Source organism: Pseudopipra pipra, chromosome 1 (assembly GCF_036250125.1).
Source record: "Pseudopipra pipra isolate bDixPip1 chromosome 1, bDixPip1.hap1, whole genome shotgun sequence".
NCBI lineage: Eukaryota > Metazoa > Chordata > Aves > Passeriformes > Pipridae > Pseudopipra > Pseudopipra pipra.
This window is the reverse complement of record NC_087549.1, coordinates 122497244-122517597: the sequence shown is the minus strand read 5'-3', so window position 1 is coordinate 122517597 and position 20354 is coordinate 122497244. Positions and strand designations below refer to the sequence as shown.

The window sequence follows — 20354 nt, the reverse complement described above, 5'->3', positions numbered from 1 at the left end:
AATCATTTATAGTCTACTTCTGCTATCAGTCACAGCAAAGGTTTTCTCCATTCTGACTTCTGCATGAGCTGAAGTGTGGGAAGACATTTCCATCTCGACTCCTGTTGAAGAATTAGGCTCCAGGCTCTGCAGATCAGCTGTGCTGGCCTCCTCTAATAGATGTGCAAAAGAGTCCTATCAGTGCTCTACTATTCCTACATAATGGCCTCTAAGTGAAAGATACTTGGGTGGGAAGTGCTGGGCAAATATTGGTCATGAAACAGGTAAAGGAGTGGTTCTAACATAATTATGCCTCTGAATGACAGTAAATACTTAAACACAGATTGGAGTGCTGAGTTCAACAACCACTGTCTGCTCAGTCCTAAGACAGACAGTGAGGCAATTCAGGCCGAACACTGAAGTACAAGTTCACTACAGATAGGGGAATACAACATCTGCTGATATTGCCAGTGCACAGTGGGGCTTCTGAGCCACAAATTCCAGATTGTAAGGGATGCTCTGGATCTTGGCTCTCTTCCATGATGTAGGATGTCACTGGACCAGTGTAATCATACAGTAATGGAAACTTCCTTCCATCATGCTATAGCCTGCTGGTGTGACAACCAGGCCCAGAAGGATGAGAAACACCAGGTATGAAGCTAGACATGTATATGTCTGTGTGTGTAAGACACACAAAAGCAAAGAAAACTTTATTTTCTCTGTATCAAGATGAATTTTTCTGGTCTAGTACCAGTGAGACAGAAATCCTTATTGATGCACTTATCATCCCAGAGGCTGAAGCATGTCTGGAAACAGTCTCTAGAAAAGAGGAATTGACAACATGGTCCTTCCCTTGGGAGTCATTGAGAAATTAGCTGCATTTCTGCATAAACAAAATAAAGCAGACACAGCAGAATGAAAATGCAGGAGATACAGATGAGGCTTGTGTTGCTGTAGCACTCCTTGCACCCTTGCAGCTAGGTTAAATCCACAGCCTCTGAAATCTGGTCAGCTGGCATTAGCATTCAGCCTCTTTAAGACACAGCTTTCTAATCCAGCTGTCATGGAGGTGTGAAGTCTTACCTGCTCAAGGAGAGGGAGAAGGGTGAAGAAGACAAATGAAAATGGGATGGGATGAAGTAGAATGTAGAAGGGACAGGCTGGTGGAAGAACAATAAGTTTTGGGTATGAACTAAAGCCAGTGGAGAATATGGTGTTTCCCCTGAGTCCTTCTTTTTCTTAGCAGAACTAGGATGACAAAAACCTGTCTCTCAGGAAAAAGGAAATGATAGCCCTGTTATGTAACAGAACACTTCAGCAAAAGGTAAAAAGTAGGGTCATGTTTGTAAAGCTGGACTTTGAGTGACTACTTCGCACTTCTAGCATCAGTACCAAAGTGCAAACATAACTAGAATGGCTAATTGCCTCCTTTATTTTTTTTTCAACAATAAGGTCTGATTTCAGATTTACTGGAGTAATCGCTTTGATATCTTGTTAAATGCACTGTTTACCAAACATGATTTCAACACAGGTTTTAGGCAGCGTATTCTTTACAGATTAAGTACTTTACTTTTCTTTTCTTTTCTTTTTTCTTTTTTTTTTCCTTTAGTTTTTTCTGATTTTTTAAAAAAACAGTTCACAGAGCAAGCAGAATTTGAGCTTTGCTGCTTAATACACCTTAGAGTGTAGTCCCAAACACAACTGCAGCTCTGCTCTTTTCAAGGGCACTCTGCCCAGGGTGCAGCACAAAACCGCCCTAAGGAGGGCTGGATCTGGGTCATAATCTTGCAACAAACAGCTTCAGGAATAAATCACAACCATTTTTGTCTCATCTTTCTGATCATTCTTTAAGCAGCAAATATTTGGAACACTTGCAGCAAGTCCTGCAGAGGACATGGTGAATGTTAAGCAGAGTTATGTACATTCTTGACAACGGGTTTATGAGACACAGAAATGAAGACATTATGCTTTTTTCAGACTGTCCTTTATACCTATGTCTAAACATCAATTACTGTTGTCTAGAGGAAAGTGATTGAGCTTAAGATAAATGTTACAGCCTGTGATCAGCAAGTTATTGCTCAGTGTTAAATTAGATTTTCAAGTTTACTTCTGCACTGCAAAACTTGCAGTATCACAGTCATATGATGCCAAAAAGCATTTCTTGTCATTTGGCAAAAGGAAAGCGAGTGTTTCCCAGTAAACAGCTTTATTACCAGGTCCACTGACAGTACATCCAACACGCAGGCCTTGCACTGTTCGAATTGTACCTCATACATAGTTAAATATCAGTATTGGCATTTAGCCTCTCATTTGCCTCTGGTTCTAATAAGCCAAGCATTCAAGCTGATTTATAGAACTGCACTCAGTATGAAATTTGGCACAATACTCCTTCTCTCTCAGGACAAGCAGAGCCTGGCATAACAATAGATTTCCAGAAATGAAACAGAAAGACTGTATACAGTCCTACTGCATTAGGCCTAGCTAATCCCATGAGCTCCCTGAACAGTGTGTGGAGGGGCAGCAGATCTTCTGCTGACATTATTCTAATGCAGCTTTTAGAAGAATGGAGTCTTGACTCAGCTTGATGATAAGAGAACAGAGCAAAATCAATAGCACTGTTCCTGGTGCTGGGTGAAACACCGGCTGTAATGAGTACAGAGCCTTCCTAGGCATTCCCATTGGCACTTGACACATGCTGCTCCGCTTTGGGACCCTGCACAGCCAGTTCCCTTCAAAAGCAGGGATCCTGCTGTGCTCAGGCTAGAGAAAGAAACAAATCAATACCCAGATCGATGTTCCCGGACAGCCGCTGCCTCTCCTCTCTTGGAGGAGTTTGGTCAGGAGCCAAAGATGCAAAGGTCTCTGGGCCTCAGTGTGTCACCCATGACTGAACACATCCTTTGGAAGGCCAGGGGACACCACACATGGAAGGTTAACAGGTAGGCTCTCTCACTGGTGAATCACTTGGTGAAGCAGTCAGTGCTCTTCCCCTCAGAAACACTGCCCGCGTGTCCATGCCAGGACGTGGTACCTGGCTGTGATACCTGAGCTACTGCTAAATGAGTAGAGGCATCCAGGCTAGTTTCTCAGCAGGAGAACTTGGCTCTGATCCAGTGTTCTGCTTATGCAGCTCTTACCTCTTTGCTACCAATGCTAGCTCACTAAGAATTAGCCTCAAAATCTGTACATTGTGCTGCATTGAGCAGCACAGGTGTACATATCTCTTAGAGGGAAAAAACAGAGCAAGCCTAGAGCAGCAGAGAATAGCAGAAGCTCCCATTTCTGCTGCCACTTTGGAGTACAGAAACACTACTTCCTAAAGGAGTTTTTACTTGGCTGCTTAACATCCTTTTAACCAGGCCTTTTTCTAAGCACAAATTCAAGAACAGAGAGAGCTGATCAGAAATGAAAATACTATTGTCAAAAACCCAGTGATGCACCTAGCCTGTGAGACACAAAAACCTCTTTAAGACTTCATTTCCATTTGAAATTAAATCTGTGCTTCAGATGTTCCCAGACTTTAACTTAATAGAAACTTTCTGTATATTTACTTATAATCAAAATTTTGGTTATTACTGAAGTGTAGGTCAATATTATTAAAAGGAAAATAAACAGAACGTGGGTAGTAATTTTCCCTACTCCATATTTCCAAAACTACTTTAATCAGAAGATGACATTACAGGACTATCAATTTCAGCAATGAAAGATGCTTCCACGAATCACTATTATTTTATCAGTTTGCAAGGAAGGCTTAGCTCAATGAGCTATTTAGTGCTACCAGTGCTATTCTTCACCCTGAAATTCCTCCAAAGAAAGTGCAATCATGGGTGTTCTTTTACATCTACATGAGAACAAATTACAGAAATAAAAGGATTCATATCTTTCTGGACAAATAAGATACAATGCTCAAAACCATATGAAAAAGAACATGATTTGCTTGGGCATTTCGGTAAGTGTGGTTTCAACTGAATAATTTACAATTGTTTCAGTGTGTGTATATGTGGTCCTGTTATGTACGTTCTACTTACTAATGAAGTAGCTACATAATTAATAATATGAAGCTTCTCCATAGTTTTCAGTTGTTACCTTTTGGTTATCGCACAGAATGAAACCACAGGCATGTGAAAGTGCTCAGCCAAAGAGCTGATCAGAGTGAAAATTAGACCCCTTTTCTCCAGCTGCTGCCTGTGGAGGCACAGTGCTTTGCTATTTTAATACTGCTTTTTGCTATAAGATTACTTCTTTTGAATTCTTATGGACTTTCAGCTGTATAAATGCAAGATCAGGCAGCTTTTTGATAGGAAAAAAAAAGAAGATGGTGTAGACTGTATTCAAAGAAGCGGAATCTAGGGAGGAAAGCAAGCTATCAGTCACCTACAGGCCAGAATGCTGGAAGGGCCAAACACTCAATAAAACAGAGTCAATAACATCCTAGTCCTGCTCTTATTCTTACTTTTCCCCCAGCATTATCATTTTATGTCTGGGTGAACTTTCTGTAGACTTCTTCATTTCTCACTCTTTTCATAGAAAGTTTTTGATCCATCGAAACTGCATTTCTTTGCTCCTTCCTAAACCCTTCTGCTTTTCCTATGATTCTCTCCCTTCAGCAGTCTCCCCAGTAAATCTTATCAGATCCGCCTCCATAATTTTTGTGTGAGCACTTCACCAGTTTTCCTTTCCCTTAACTATCTCCAGTCCTTTTGTTCTCTTCTTCCCAAGGAATGGGAGTCTCAGGGACTTTCTTTCTCCCCTGCAGTCTCTTTACCTTCCCCTCAGCCCCTTCTACGTTTCTCTTACCCCCTTTCCGCAACTGAATTTTAATCCTTTTGTTTCAGTGCCTATGCATTTCTCCATCTAGGTGCCGGATATAGAGCACACCAACCACCTTTATGATTTGTTCTTTCCTCTCCACACACTTGCCAAATGCAAATTATGTAATCGATTTTTCAGTGACTGAAGGAAACTTTGCTTTCTTTGGTGACATTGCAGCTCGGTCAGGGATACCAAAGCCCCTCTCAGTAAGTGGCAGCAAGGACATATATGTGCATCCAGTGCTGGCCAGTGCTCAGAGGGAGCAGCGCCTTGCAGTGCTCAGGCAGTTCTTTAGTGCCACAGGGTGGTCTGCAGTGATCACTTCCACAACACAAGCTTTTGTGTATATATGTGTTGCTGTTTAATGGCCATTATTGTTGAAAACATTAGTAGAAATTTAGATGTGAACAAGAAAGTGAATATTCCATGCACTTCCACTGCCCACTGTTAACTGTCATAGTGCCCTTTTCCTTCTCTCCGGGACTTGCTGATATCTTGTCCACACTCTTCTCACTGTAATGAGCTGAAGAACAGGCTTGAATTTACCTTGACTTTATTTACTTTTCTCCTTTCTTCACAAATTTCTTTAAACTTCATTTTTCATTCCCTTTAGTATGACAGCAAGAGTGCCCAGCTCCATTACAGAAGAGGCTATTTACTCTGTTGACATGTGGTGACAAAAAATGAGGCTTGCATGACTTCTCTAAGTGCCTCGGAGAGAAGTCTGCTCTGCGTCAGCTGCTCCAAGGCACAGCAAAGGCAGGGCCTGCTGGATCTGCAACACCTCAGCCAACGCAGCTGCTGAGAGGTTCTCCTGTTTTCCAGAAACTCCCTGGGTATTCTCAAGCATGGCAAGGTGGGTTTGGCCTCCGCAGCCAGCCAGAACCAGTTAGGACGTGGGAACAATGTATCCGCCTTTGGTTTCCTTTCTCAGTCCCTGGAGCTGGAGAGAAGGCTTGCATCGCATGATTATGTTCTCTTTCTGTCTGTCAAACGTCTTACCTGTATATCTTCCTGTCCAAAGAGGCATATCTGGAAACACGTAATTGTTGCAAGACTGGGAAGGGACATCAAATCAGCTACCTCTTGTGCTTTCCTGCAGGATTTGAGTTCAGATTCCTGTCCACTTCAGATTCACGGATCTTCTGGTTTTGCCCTCTCTGCTTTGAAGATCATGCACTCTATCTGTATGTAAATACTCTCTATTTTGCCCATTGTAGGCCCAAATTCTTTCATCCTTCCCCCCTGCTTTTATATCAGTCTACATTTACATTGTGCCTAACATTTATGCCTCATTCGTATCACTGTAAAACAGAAGAGAATCAAGACTTACAATTGTAAACAAGAAATCCTCAGAGACACAATAGCATTCCTACCCACTTTGATTTTCTTTTTCTGTAAGTAAAAGATAATTTGAAAAGCTTAATTGAAATTGATCTTGATTTTCTCAAACACTGAATGATGCTGTCCTAAATCAAAATTGTAGCAACCATTCTTTTAACAATCATGAGATTGAAGAGAAAAAAAAATAAATGTCAAAATAGCTAAGAAATATTATCAATATTGGTTTGCTGGCTCAGGAGACAATACCAGTATTTGAACTGCAGAGTGGTATATTCTTACTCAGATAGGTGGCTTGCAAAAATCCAAGAAATCTATCCTGCTGTTTCCAGAAGGATAATGTCACAAGAGCTAAACCTCAGTGTGGCAGTAGCAGTGGCAGCAGCCTAGGAGAGGAGTCACTGAAGGCTAGATAGAAATAAGAGATTATCAACAAATCCTGCCAGGGCTGAAGAAAGGACTGATGAGAATTATGTAGGTTTCACATACAGACATGAGGATGGAGGAGAAGCAGAAGGAAAAAATCCAACTCCCCCAGTCCCAAAACTGAGTCAATTCTAAACAAAATTATAACAGTCACAAAGTAGCAAAATTTAGAATATGTTTCTTTTTCTACTGTGAAGAAAAAAAAAGTCTAAAAGACTGTATTTTTAGAAAGGTACTGAGCATAATTACCTAGGAGACATGTCTGTGGTTTTAATTTTATATGAACATTAGTATACACAAAACAATCTGCAAAATGTCTTTTTAAAATGAAAAAATTAGTGCAGTAACAATTCTTCATATTATTTTAAGGAACATTGCTGTAATCTTAAATGCTTTTAGACCTGCTGCCCTAAGCTATCTGCCAATGCATATTAGTTGAAATATTAAAAAAGTTGCTGTCATTCACTGAAATGCGTGCCAAAGTCGAGCTTGCCTTCCCATAAATGATAACTTTTAATGCTGTTAATGAAGTCATGTTCTGCTAATGCATTCAATATTTTTCTTGGAGCAAGAACTGCAGCTTTCTGGATTTTAGTCTGTAATTGTGGTGCCATCCTTTTGATTTTCATAGCTGCTCCTAAGTTGTAGAGTAGCCATTAAACTCAACTGCAATGACAGTTTTGGAAAGATAGTAATACTGTATGCTGGAGATAATTCACAAAGCCTTTATTACTTGAGTGCTTAGAAACAGAGAAGCACTATAATGTCTAAATCCCACAAAAGCTGATTATTTTCCTCCTGAGCTTCAGACACAAATCAAGAAAATGCATCTGAATAGTAGGAAAGCAGCTGCAAAAACAGGATTGCTGAAAACATTGTTCTGGGCTAGATATCTTTGTCCCACATCCTATTTAAAAATTCTGAATTACTAGGGACCATTACTTATAAAAAATAATCACATTGAGTCTGATGCACCGATGCAATTATTATTGAAGTAACTTATATGTTGCAGACTTAATTTCTTGTTTTCTGTACATAAACTGTGAAGCAGCGAGAGTATAGAACACACACACACACATATATATGCATATATATATTGGAGACAGAAACTGATGAGCAAACAGCAGAGCAAAACCAAAAACAAGACTTCATTCAAAGAGAATATAGAGACACCACAACTTTATCAGAAGGAACTCGGCTGGGGATGGGGTGAGGTTCATCATCCATTCATTGTAGACAAGCTCTTCTCAATGGACTATTTAATGCTGGACAAATGAAGGATGAAGAGTTGATCCTTCTAGGACATAAATCTTGGATTCCATATATAGGATGTCTCTTAAACCAAAGTTGTTGCTTCAGTCATTAAATTAGCTTTTCTTGTTGCATGAGATTCAAGGTAACATCAGTAAACATTCACTTTTTAATTACTGGGCTGCCTCTGCTACATCTTCCATAACATGGAATTCAAACAAGGAATACAAATATTGGCCTCTGAGCTTTTCTGAGCCCAACTTTGAAGCTACAGAGGAATAATCCAGAAAGAAATCCATAGAAGCAATCAAAGATGAAAAACAAAAGCCCAAACCTACACACATATATATATATATATAATATATATGCACCAGCCTTGCAAGCCCCTATTGAGATGCTTTAATGCAGTGGTATACACATGAAATTCCCCCGATGAGGTTTTAATTTTGGTCATGGTGGCAGGGAAATAAAAACAAGGCAAATAGGGAGAGTAAACCCTTTCCAACGAAGTTTGGGTGTAAGAGCCAAACTTCAGGCAGACATGTGAGACACATGGCCACATTAATTTCTAGTTGACACCTACAATTTTTTAAGACCTTGGTCTTCCAGAATCTGGCAGGAAAGAAACAGTGAAGTTCACACTTCTGGCATGCTTTGTACACCTTGTGTAGACTTCCTCGTACTTGCATTTTCTGCAATTAGACATACTGGCAGATTCACGGTCTCATATATGCATTAAAGCATAAGAGAAAAGCTGTAGCATTTCTGAACTCACCAAAGTCTATAAAATACTTACAAATTGCTTGTAGGGCTATGTAATTCCTACAAAGCTTGGCAAGACAGAAAAAAATCCACCTACTTGCAAATTTTAAACAAATGCATATTTGCCCACAGTTAAAAAGTTTGAAGCATACAATTTTACAGTTTTAAGTGCATACCATTCCTCAGATTAGTTAAAACTTTGCTTCTACTTGTAAAATAAAATGCCTGCACCACTTAAAACTTGCAAAGAAACGGTTTCAGAGACAGCCACAAGACTGTACAAACTCAGACTGATTCCACCTACATTTCCTGGAAAACATAGGCTTAGGTAACAACATAACAGGCCTTCCTTTAAAAGGTGGCTTCATGAAAAGGGAGAAGGTTTCCTCTGTGGCTGGAAAGAAACTGTAGGCATGAACAAGTCACAGGACAGTCTCACCCATACAGAGTACATCCAGAGCTATGGGAAACAGCTCTACACAGCAGAGTTCACAAGCCCCTCTCTTTCCTATGCTACCCTCCATGTGTGTGAGGGAGAAGGACCTCAGTTAAACAAAAATAAAAGAAAAATGAACAAGTGATTGTGTTTATGCAGGTACTCCGTTAAAAATAGCTTAAACCAAACATCTTCTGGCTGAATATTTTAGCAATGACTACAACCATTTATTTGATTCTCTGGAGACATGTATCTGTAATAGCTGTAGACAGCAAAGGAAAGCAGGATGGGTCACCAGAGGAACAAATATTTCAGAATTTCATTAATATTTGCTTATTCTAATATGAAACTCCAAGTTAAAGATTCTCGTCATGCTACTATAAAGCTTTTATTTAGACTTATGCAACTGTGCTACTGTAAGTTAAGAAATCTGCCTCTGAAACCTTTTGATGTTGAGTACTGTCATAAAACATACACTTGATATTTACTATTATTTTCAGTGAAGTTACAAGCTCTCTTATTACATTAGGTCGATAAAGAGAAATTGAGCATATGATGCGCACCAATGAAGTGAACTTCCACAGATGAAGTAATAAGAAATACTTACCCAATAATTACCTTGTATTTGAAGTCCCTCAGGATCAACTTCAAGCAATTAGACAAATGGAAAAAGAAAGGAAAGCCCTTATGATTATGTTATTATATTCTCGCATGAGGAAGGGGCTGGCTGGGCCATTCAGAGACTCTCTGAATTAAAACCTCTTAGTTCTTGCAAAACAAATGAACAAACAAATAACAAACAAACAACTTAGAAGAAAAAAAAAAACAACATCCCCCTGAACTTAGAAGAGCTTACAGAAAATGAGGATCCCAACTCTTTCAGTTAAGCAAATGAGTGATTGGATTGCCCAAGAAAGACCTGGAAAAATCTGAAGACTAGCTAAGGAATCACTGATCTTAGTGACTCTAAGATCCTGTGCTGTTCCTTAAAAACCCAACTCTGTAACCCTAAGGTGAGAAAGAAAGGATGTTTGGAAATTTTAACATAATAGAAAGAAAATTACACCTACCTGGAAGATCAGTGGAAGCTGTCCCCCTTTTTGAAGAAGTCAAGCGTGTCCGAGACCTGGTTACTGGAGGTTACTGCTGCAGCCATGCAGGAAAAGGAGCTGCTTTGAGGGGAGTTGAGGGGTGGCAGATATTAATGGTAACGGGCAGTGGGAAGGTTAAGATTTAAGATAAATCTGGGTGGAAAAACATCTCTTGGCATACCATCCCAAACAGGAAACTCCCCCAGACTGAACCTCTACATCACAGTGCACAAATTGATAACAGTTTCTGTCTCTTTGTCCATCCCGTTTTACCCTGTTTTTTTTAGGAGGGAGCATGGGACTCTGAAAGGCTTCCCAGAGCTATCAGCAAAAGCACTCCAGCTGCCAGACACCAAACTGTCATGGGTGCAAAACTTGTGACAGTGCTGTCTTTGGGTCATGGTGTGAAGCCCTTGGAGGGGAGTATCCCAGTTCACTCAGGCAGTGGGAGAAGCCTTCACTGTGACCTTTCCTTCTCCTGCTTTCCTGGCAATAGCACCAGTGCTATACACAGCATTGATTTGATTGCATGAGAAAAATAAAACCAACTGCTTTCTCAAAAGAATAGTTTTCTTGAAATCTTAAGATTATTGGAAACCATTTTCTGAGAGAAAAACAAAAATTTGGCTAAAACTGATCAGTCAGAACATCAGGCTGCACTATCTAGAAACTGAAAACTGCTGTTAAAGAGCCAGACAGGCAAAGAGCCAGACAGATTGCACTGCAGTAGATGTAGATTCATTGGGTTTCAGGTCCTTTTATCTTCACTTCAGGAGGCTTTCACAATGACTTGACTTTCAGTTGCATTCTAGATTGGCACAGAGCAGTTCAGAGAACTAGCATCCTTAAATTTAAAACAAAATATATTGGCAATGTAAATGTAATTTAGGCCAAGCTCCTTATCAGTACTTTTTATACAATCTGGCTAAAAAACAAAGGCTCTTTTTCATCCTGACTCAACTGTGTGACTACTCTCTCCTGTGCTAGAGCCCCTTTTGTTACCCTTTTATCTATAGTATATTCACCATGTCTACTGAAGGTTACTGACCTGTACTTTTCAGGTAAGATCTGAAGCTGGAGCAAACTTTAAAGCTATGCCATGAACTTCAGTGTAACTCAAGCATGTTGTGTCAGTGGTGACATTCGGCTCTGGCATTACTGAAGAATCAGAGCTCACAGCCCTGCAAAACATCATTTGATATGTGCACTGAGTAAACATCACACCATTTCTCAGCTGGCTGATCTGCTAACATGGAAAATATATCAGCAAAATCAGTGGAAGCAAAGTGCAGACTGCTGGAGCCAGGTAGCTTCAATTGGATGACTTCAATTAGCTGAAGCAAAATTAAAGGTATCCAACCAAAGGATATACTCACTGAATGCACACCCCACCCATCCACCCCCTCTAAACCTTCCACTGAAGACAGACAAGTCTGGTTTTTGTTACTTCTGGGTTTCCAGTGCCTTTCCTTTCATACTGTAATATCTATCTCAATAGGTGAAAGCACAGGTGAGTCTGTCCCTGGTGAACATATAATACGTCACCCTGTACTAACTTTGTTTAATTTCCACTTTGTTTCCCCTTTCTTTGCTTCATTTGTGTCATCTTGATTTATACCTTATGACCATGTTCATTTGTAGAAGACTACCCTATGTTTTTGATATATTTTCTGATGTGGAAGAATCTTTCAACAGCAATTGCACCTCTCTGTGGGGAGATTTTTCTGATATGTCATTGAATGCTGGTACAGAGAGAGATGCTGTCTTTCTGAGAATTCAGAGTGACAGCAAACACATATATGAGCTAAATTATTAATGTCTGATCAGACTGTTCCTGGTAGAGTTAGGCACTGCAAAAGAAGCTTAACTTGTAACATACACATTGACCATGAATTGATAGGAAAAAAAGGCAACATGGTCTTTTGAAGAATTGCAAAGGCTTCATGGTCAGGCACGTGCCAGAAAATCCATACTGATGGTTAAATAATGACCATCGATATCCTCATGAGAAATACTCCAGCTAAGTAAAATTCTGACTCAAGGTTACAAATATTAATAAATAATAGTAACAATGCTAATTTAGCTACACGAGTATTACAAAACATCACAGTTTTCAGAGTAATGAGACTGTCATCAAGCACCATCCATAAAATAGTATTAGAAGCAGATTTAAAGTGCATTTTTGTTAACAAAGGTCACCATGTACCTGCCTAACTGCTAGTGGAGAAACTATATTACAACCTGTATGTCCATTTCAAGCTTAATACTTCAACTGATGACATCAAAGTGAGCTCCACAGTAGGAACAAAGCCAGAGTATGCATTAGAGATTGTCACTTTTGATTTAAGATTCTTTTGAGAAGTCAGAAAGAAACATTTTGCTAACTGAATCTTTCACCATTTGAATAGACCGAAATTTAATACAGGCTATTTCAAACTCGAGCTAGCCTCATGAAATATAAAACATGAATTGGCTTAGGACTTCAGAATAACCCAAACTTACTGCAGAAAAACCAATGCGTTCAGCTCTACTAATCACCTTCAGTGCTTTATGCTGGGCACTTACATTAAAACCGCTTCTTGTACAAATGAAATTCGTTTTTCAAACTGTCTGATGTTTGTTTAAAATTACCTTCAAGTGCAGGTTACAATTCTTCTGCAGCTTTTTAGTACATTGGCTCCCTCTCCTGTTCATTGGGTGTAAGCAAGAAACCGATCAAATGCCGCCAGTTGAAGACGTTTCTCCACACTTCCATCATTGCTTTTTGGAAGCATGTTTCTGAGGCTCACAAGAAAAGACATTTTCTTGGGTACCCAGTTGAAACCGAACCGTTTTCAGTGAATTAAGAAAAAAATAAATAAAAAAAATTGAAACAACACAAAAGGATTTTTCAAGTCTTTAACTGGAAACTTTTTTAAAGCCCACTACAGAGTTAAAGAGATGTGTAAATTAAAGACATCTGAATAGTAAAGTACAAGAAGCTGTTTGCAGTTCAGACAGTATAAAAGAAGTATAAATTTTAATAGTAACATAAAATGAAGAAGAGAAAGACCAGATGGGTAGCCAACCAGTGACAATTTGTACATGATAATTACGATAATTCTTTATGGCAGAGATTTGTGGAATTGAAAATGTGGTACCTTTCCTATAAAAATACCACTGGAAGGACTCCAGATCTAATATCTAGTATTTGGCCCAGGAAGTGATTGTTCCTCTTTACCCAGCACTGGTGAGGCCACACCTCAGGTACCATGCCCAGTTCTGGGCCCCTCACTACAAGAAAGACATTGAGGTGCTGAAGCAAGTCCAGAGAAGGGCAACGAAGCTGGTGAAGGATCTAGAGAGTAAGTTCTATGAGGAAAAGCTGAGGAAACTGGGTTTGTTTAGCCTGGAGAAGAGGAAGCTCAGGGATGATCTTGTAATTCTGTACAACTACTCGAAAGGAGGTTGTGGCCAAGTGGGGGTCAGTCTCTTCTCTCTAGTGACAGGAGGATAGGACATAGCCTCAAGATGTGCCAGGGGCCATTTAGGTTGGACATCAAGAAGAACTTCTTCATGGATAGGGTTGTTCAGCATTGGAACAGAATGTCTAGGGAGGTGGTGGAGTCGCCATCCCTGAAGGTGTTCAAGAAACAACTGGATGTTGTTTGCACTTAGTGCCATGGCCTAGCTGACAAGGTGGTGCTTGGTCGAAGGTTGGAATCAATGATATCGGAGGTCTTTTCCAACCTAAATGATTCTGTGATTCCGTGATTAATAGCAAATAAACTGACAGAATAACTGGAAATAAAATGACAGGAGTCCTATAGGAAACATGGCAAGGTATGGAGAAATCTGATTTCCTTTCCTCTCTGTTTGCCAATTAACAAATCAGCAGTGGAAAGAGAAATATGAGACATGCCTTCAGGGAAAGGCTGGTTACAGTCAGCATAGGCACATTCTTGCAATGAAACCTAGGTAAGCAAGAGCACCAGATTCTTGAGGGTACTGGTGACACGTAGGTGACACTAATGATATATTTAAAATTCAGTGTATGTGATGCATCTTTCCTACTTGTCTAGAAGCATTATACATCAGGGAATGCTCACATCACCACACTGCATCTCATACCAAAAAAACCCCAAATAATCTTGAGGTATAGTGCAGGTAAAAGTTACCTTCTTTAGTTAGGTCTATTAAAAATTTAGAGTTAAAGATCAATAAAAGGCATTGTCCCATAGATTAAGAATCATTAGATATCTTAAAAAGAAATTGTCATCAAACTCTCACAAATGAATGGGACCATCAGCAGTGAATTTCTGCAGATTATTGTAAAAGTAAGAACACTACTCAGCGTTTCCAATAACAGCTTTTGATTTGAGTGCTTATGACCAAAATCTGGCAGTGTGGTAAGATGGGGACAGCAAGCACAGCCTTATATACGAAAGTACACTTTAACATACGAAGGAAGGGGAAGATGCATCTGGAGAGTGGGTGATTCTGAAAGATACAAGGCAGAGGCTCACACTGCATAAGCAAGCTGCATTGAACAGCTTTAATGAGATGTAAAACCACCAGAGTAATAACTTCTGATTTCTACTGCCAGGTTTATTTTTATCCAACACTGTTTAAAATTACATGCATAAATAATCTGGAAAGAATATACCTCCCCTGCTCCAAGGCATGTGTTTTGAACACTTTGCTATAGTTAGTTCCTCCTTTGCTAATTTTCTTTCTAGCTCTCCTTTTGCATGACAGCTCCAACAGAGGCATAGAGCATCTTCCTTCCAGCACATACATTCAGTTTGGTGGTGAATTCAGCCTTCTGGAAACTTGGGGATGTGAATCTGTATCATGTCACAGAAGGAAACATCATCCATGTCTCTTATCTCCTGTGAGATCTCTAACCAGAAACTAATATTCAAAAGGCGACCATATTTTCTGTATTTCAGATCAAAAGAACAATCCTGGAAAAAAACATGCAAGTACTTACATGCAAGCTCTGAATCATGAGCAGATAGTGACAATTATCTGGAGTCCTGACTCAGCCACTGCAGCACGGGAGGGGACAGGATTTCACATCCTTCCCCAGCGTAACATTTCCTACTGCTCGCTCTGGGCTGCTCACCTCCCAGAATAACCTGCTTTTCAGGACATCAATTTGAAATGGTTCAACTCATCCTGTATGCAGTAAAACAGAGACTTCTGTTGGCTTTGACCCTGGAAGAGTTTTTAGGATGTGTTTTGGATAAAGGCAAATGACAAGGCTTAATACAGAGGTAAATGTGTGCAACTCAATGGTCTTTGATATATGTAAGAGACTAGAATATCTAATTCTTATCTATTAGTTGTTTAATTTTTGTTCTTCCCCACAAAAGAAGCATAATGTATCACACTTCTTTTGGATCACTGACATTGTATTTTATACTGAAAAAAAAAAGTATTACATAATCCTATACAAGACAAGATCTATCAAAATGAACACATCTTTAACTGAAGCAATTATCTACAACTGGATAGGCAGCAACAAATGGAACTTTCCCAAGTTAAGTTGTTTGTAGAGTGGTTACACTTGAATTAAGACTCTAAATAAACAAAATAGCTTCTGTATCACTAAACTTCAATGGAATGCATAACTAATAGATGTTATAATTTTAAAAGTATCCTACTTATTTTGAAGTCATACTGTGAAAAGGTGTACTTTTGGATTTTACCTTTTCCTCTCATTATTGACAGTCTTCATTCCTTTGCATAAGTACATGTGAAAATATTACAAGATCAGTTTTAAAGGCATGCCCCACCAAAGCCATAAACTAGTAGCCAAGAATCATTTCTATGAGATGTTGCAATGTTTGGCAATGGTGCCTTGATTCCCTAATTTGGAACTGTAAAGGAACCACTGAAATGCCAAGTGTCTAGACTGATACCACTGTCAGAAAGAAAACCACTAAACGTGGTACCTCATAAAACAAAGGCAAACCCCACTCCTCCTACTCTATAATATAAACCAGAAATCAAAGAACTGAAGCTTGATTACACAACTGACCTGGATATCTGCTTCCCACCCTGCAAAGAACCCACCCAGGCCCTTGCACTAAGACTTACCTCAAGAAGTGGTAGTCTAACCTCCTTCTGTTTCAGTATTCTTTATCAGATACTAGAAACACCATAGTTTGTCCAGTGGCAAACAGCTGCGAGTCGCCTACAACAAATCTTTTATGTATAGGGCTGTCTAGGGCTGTATACATAAAAAGATGACATTCTAAAGGTCTGAAGGGCCTTTTCCCTAAAATGTAAACAAGGATGCATGCTCAGTCTAAAATTAAAAGTTACATTTTCTCCCTCTTCTGTGGTACATATAAGCAGCACTTTTCTTTGTACCAAGGTCTCTGAGGTACAGATAGAACAGCCAAGCTCAACTGTGTCCCCTGCTTACTCTGGGCAAAGGACCACTCTGCTTCTTCCTGAAGTTTTTCTGAGGATAGGTAGCTTACTTTTTGTAAATGGTTGCCTGTGCAGAATTAAATGGCACCTTACCAAAAAATACTCTTCTCTAATTGATCTGGAGAAGAAACAAGTTGTAGAGAAGAGGAACTTAGAGATCATGGTCTTTTTTGATCTCATAAAGGTGCTGACAGAACAGTGTCACAACTCTCTCCCTGCAATCCATCATAACCATTTTAGAACTCTGCAGAGTTGGGTATGGTTACATTCTGTATCTACAACTGCTCTATCAGGATTTTGGCACAGAGAAAACCAAGTTCTGCACAGCCATAAAGGTGCTGATAAACATCAGTTCTGAAAACTGGAACAGTAATAAATTACTGCAATTTGAAGCTCTCTCTTAGCAAGCTTCTAGTAAAAGAAGTTGCTGTTGGTTAATATTGTCTGTCTCCCTAATTGTAAGAAATGGTGCTTGCAAGTTAGTTTGGAAAGAAAAAATAATCACAACACATATGGTAGCAACCACTGAGACCATGTTAGTAATCTTAGTTCTTTTCATGCTTAATTTTGAATAACAGCTCTTTGAAGCTTAGGCACTAAGCACACTATTCTATTTGATATAATTCAACTCAGTCCACCCTACAAAACAGCTACAGCTTTCAAGCTACCTTGATTTAACTCCCTTCTTACTTGGGAATCACAGCAAAAGTGCTGTTAACGAGCACATTGATAAAAAAGCTTTGCTGGTTCTAGTCCAAAATATTTTCTAACTCTGCCACACTTTTAAGTACTTCTCCCACCAACTCAAGTAGCATTTACTTTTTTTTTCACATGGAGCTTTTGTTTATTTGGTTTCCTAATGATGTAAACCTGGGCACCTACAGTTTTTCACTTAATTCCAGACACACACAGTAAAAGAACTTTAATTTTTTTTTTTAATTTACAGTATTGATTGCTCCAAGTTATGCCCTACTGTTGGTACACAGTAAATACATTCTTCTGAACAACTTGCTTAGTATGAAAAAAAAAAAACCAGTTAAAACGTTAAAAATGCTTTACAATGGGCAAAACAGAACCTTCAGAAGTAATGACAGGCTACAGCCAGGCACAGAGGAAGACCATTCGTTTTTAAGTCTACCAGCACATTCATTCCTGTACCCCTTCATCTGAAATAGTAACAAGATTGTAGGTGAACGCTTCTGCTGAATTAAGAAGATTAAACAACTCTCAGCTTGGTCTTTAGCACTTGTATTTCCAGATCAGGATGTTTTTCTGTTCTATTCATTACACTAAGAATGGCTGTTTTCAGAAGATTTACTGAACAAAGGGCTTCAATAACACTTCAAAACTGAAGATGTTTCTGAAGGGGAGTGGTGCATGCAGTGTCAAGTCTGGATGAATCAGGTAACATACTTCCATCAGATAAAAGACAAGTGGCTGGGCACAACTGCCATTTCACAAATACTTAAATCAGATGAAATGCATTTTTAATGCAAGCTTTAGACAGATTAATATATACTGCAACACCTAGCACTGATTAAATTTAGAAAAATATTATGTTGGGGTTGAGCGTTTTAAAGTCTTTCTTGTTTAGCTGGTGGGGGTTTTTTTAAGTTTTTAAAGTAATATAACAGAAGATGCATGGTGGAAGATGCCAAAAACCACCCTGCTTTTTAATCTGAAAGAGTTGGGCTGTCAAAGCTATTATGCTGCTGACAATTACTCATTTGATTATTTATATACATTTTTTTTAAACAATGAAGAGGCAGGAAATGCTTTTTGTTTTTTTTTGTGTTTTTTTAATTTTTATGATCATGAAACCAATTACATAGTTTCTGTTAAGTTAATGGCTGCCAAACAAGTTTGTACTCCAGTGACCCATCGTGAGCAAGGTTATCTGATGGGTCAGACAGATTTTCAGGTTAGACACAGTACATGTAAAAATAGAAAGTTTAAAAACCATCACAGACATTTCCATTGCCATCTCCTTTGTGAAATAAATAAGGCAGCAGATAACTTTTACTTTGAAGTGGCATCTTTGAGGTATGCTATTAAGTCTGCTCTCTCAGCCTTCTTCTTAATACCCGCAAAAATCATCTTTGTTCCTGGGATATACTTTTTTGGATTTTCCAAATACTCCATCAGAGTATCCTCACCCCAGGTGATACCTAGAGAGAAGGAAAAAGAAGATAGTTAATGACTTTGAAATAATAGCGAGAACAAGAATATTAAGTCTGTTTATTATTTTAATTTTTGGCAGATTTTAGTACTTCTAGAACTATCATCGAGAACTCAGTATTTTTGTTCCTTAGCTCAAAAGAGCAGCTTTAAGTTTACCTTTGTTCTTATTAGCATCTGTGTACGAGAAGCCTGCAGCTTGTCCAGTCTTGCGTCCAAACAGGCCATGCAGGTTGGGTCCAGTCTTATGCTTCCCTCCCTTTTCAACTGTGTGGCACTGGGAACATTTCTGGACAAAGATCTTCTTGCCCTTCTCGATATCTCCCATTTTCAGCACTAGACCAAGCACACAGAGGTCAGTATTGCCATTTCAAGGTCAGCGACCGAACAGAAACTTTGAAAGTGCCCCGCTGGTTTACAAAACCAACATCTGCTGCCCGTGGGCCTGGGAATTCTCCAGCACACGGTGTATCCACAAGCTACAGCTCCTGGGCTTGAAAATTAGTACAGAACTATGTATAAGATACCAAGGTGTTAAACACGCTTGAAAAGCAGGAAAAGCCTTCCCTCAGACAAATCGCCCCACGGCGCTTGAAGGGCACGACGATAGCTTGTGAAGAGCAAACTTAACACAACGCCTACGTACAGCCCGTACACCTGGAACAGGAGAGTTTCCTGGTGACCAACAGCCCCGTGCAAAAGCACAGGACTGTTCGCAGGCTTTCCTTTCCAGCGGGAAAAGCGCACCAGTAGGGCCGGAGGGCGGCGGGCACCGGACTGTCCCCGCGACCCCGGATGACCCCAGAGTCCCTGTTGGCGGGAGCGCCCAAGGGCGCCCGCGCCGCCTGGCCCCGGCTCCTCCTGCGCCGAGCTGACCTTGGGCTTCTCCTCCAGGTCCCGGCCCGTCGTGAGGCCGCCCAGCCCCGCCGTGACCTTCCTCTGCCCCCCGGCCACCGCCTCAGGCCGCGGCCCCGGAAGGCGGAATGAGGCTCAGGACCACCGGGCGCGCCGCCCGCTCCCCGCCCGGCGCTCGCCGCCCCCACACACAGCCCGGCTACCCCCGGCCAGTGCCCGCACCTGCCTGCCCAGCTGCCTCGCTGCGCCCTCAGACCCAGTGACCGCGCTCCGACACCTCCCGCTCGGTCTGTGCCCAAGGACACGCCGTACTCCGCCCTATGTAACCCGGCGCCGCCGCCACCAACCTATGCCGGCGCGCGGGACCCACCGCCCCCTCACGACAACCAATCGATTGCCGGCCCCTAGAGCTCTGACTGGTTGCAAGGGCTGTCCGTCAAGTTACGTCACGACGCCGGGCGCTAGCGGGGTAGGTTGCGACCGGCGGGCCTGCGGACTTCCTTCCTGCCCCCGCCCCCACTGCCGGCGGAAAGGCGTCACACGTCACTCTGGGACGTACGGCGCGCGTGGGAATGGGGGACAAGGCTAGGGGAAACGGGCTCTAGCGCATGCGCACAGCGCCAGTCGAAGCAAGGGTCGCGCGGCGCCCTCAGCAGCGCGCGGTCTGGGCGGGCACGTGGACACGGAGTCGCGGGGGGCGGGGCCTGGCCAGTGACGTCACGGGACCCACCCCCCGTCCCCGCGCGCTGCGGGGGCTCCTTGAGAGAGCGGGAGGCGGGGCGGGCACAGGGCGGGCGGGA

The 20354-nt window shown here is 41.0% G+C and overlaps 1 protein-coding gene across 2 annotated transcripts; it reads right to left on the bottom strand.

Annotated features, from left to right (window-relative positions):
• Positions 1 to 17428: 17428 nt before the first annotated feature.
• Positions 17429 to 19912, bottom strand: LOC135423999 (cytochrome c). 2 transcript variants are annotated; one of them, XM_064674766.1, is made up of 3 exons: positions 19777 to 19912; positions 18859 to 19035; positions 17429 to 18689 (listed from the first exon to the last, which is right to left on the bottom strand). In XM_064674766.1, the coding sequence occupies exons 2-3, from the start codon at positions 19025 to 19027 to the stop codon at positions 18541 to 18543; spliced, it is 318 nt and encodes a 105-aa protein (XP_064530836.1). In that variant the 5' UTR covers positions 19028 to 19035; positions 19777 to 19912; the 3' UTR covers positions 17429 to 18540. The 2 variants fall into 2 exon arrangements, with proteins under 2 accessions (XP_064530836.1, XP_064530846.1); XM_064674776.1 differs by having other exon boundaries at positions 19781 to 19910.
• Between the last annotated feature and the right edge of the window lie 442 nt (positions 19913 to 20354).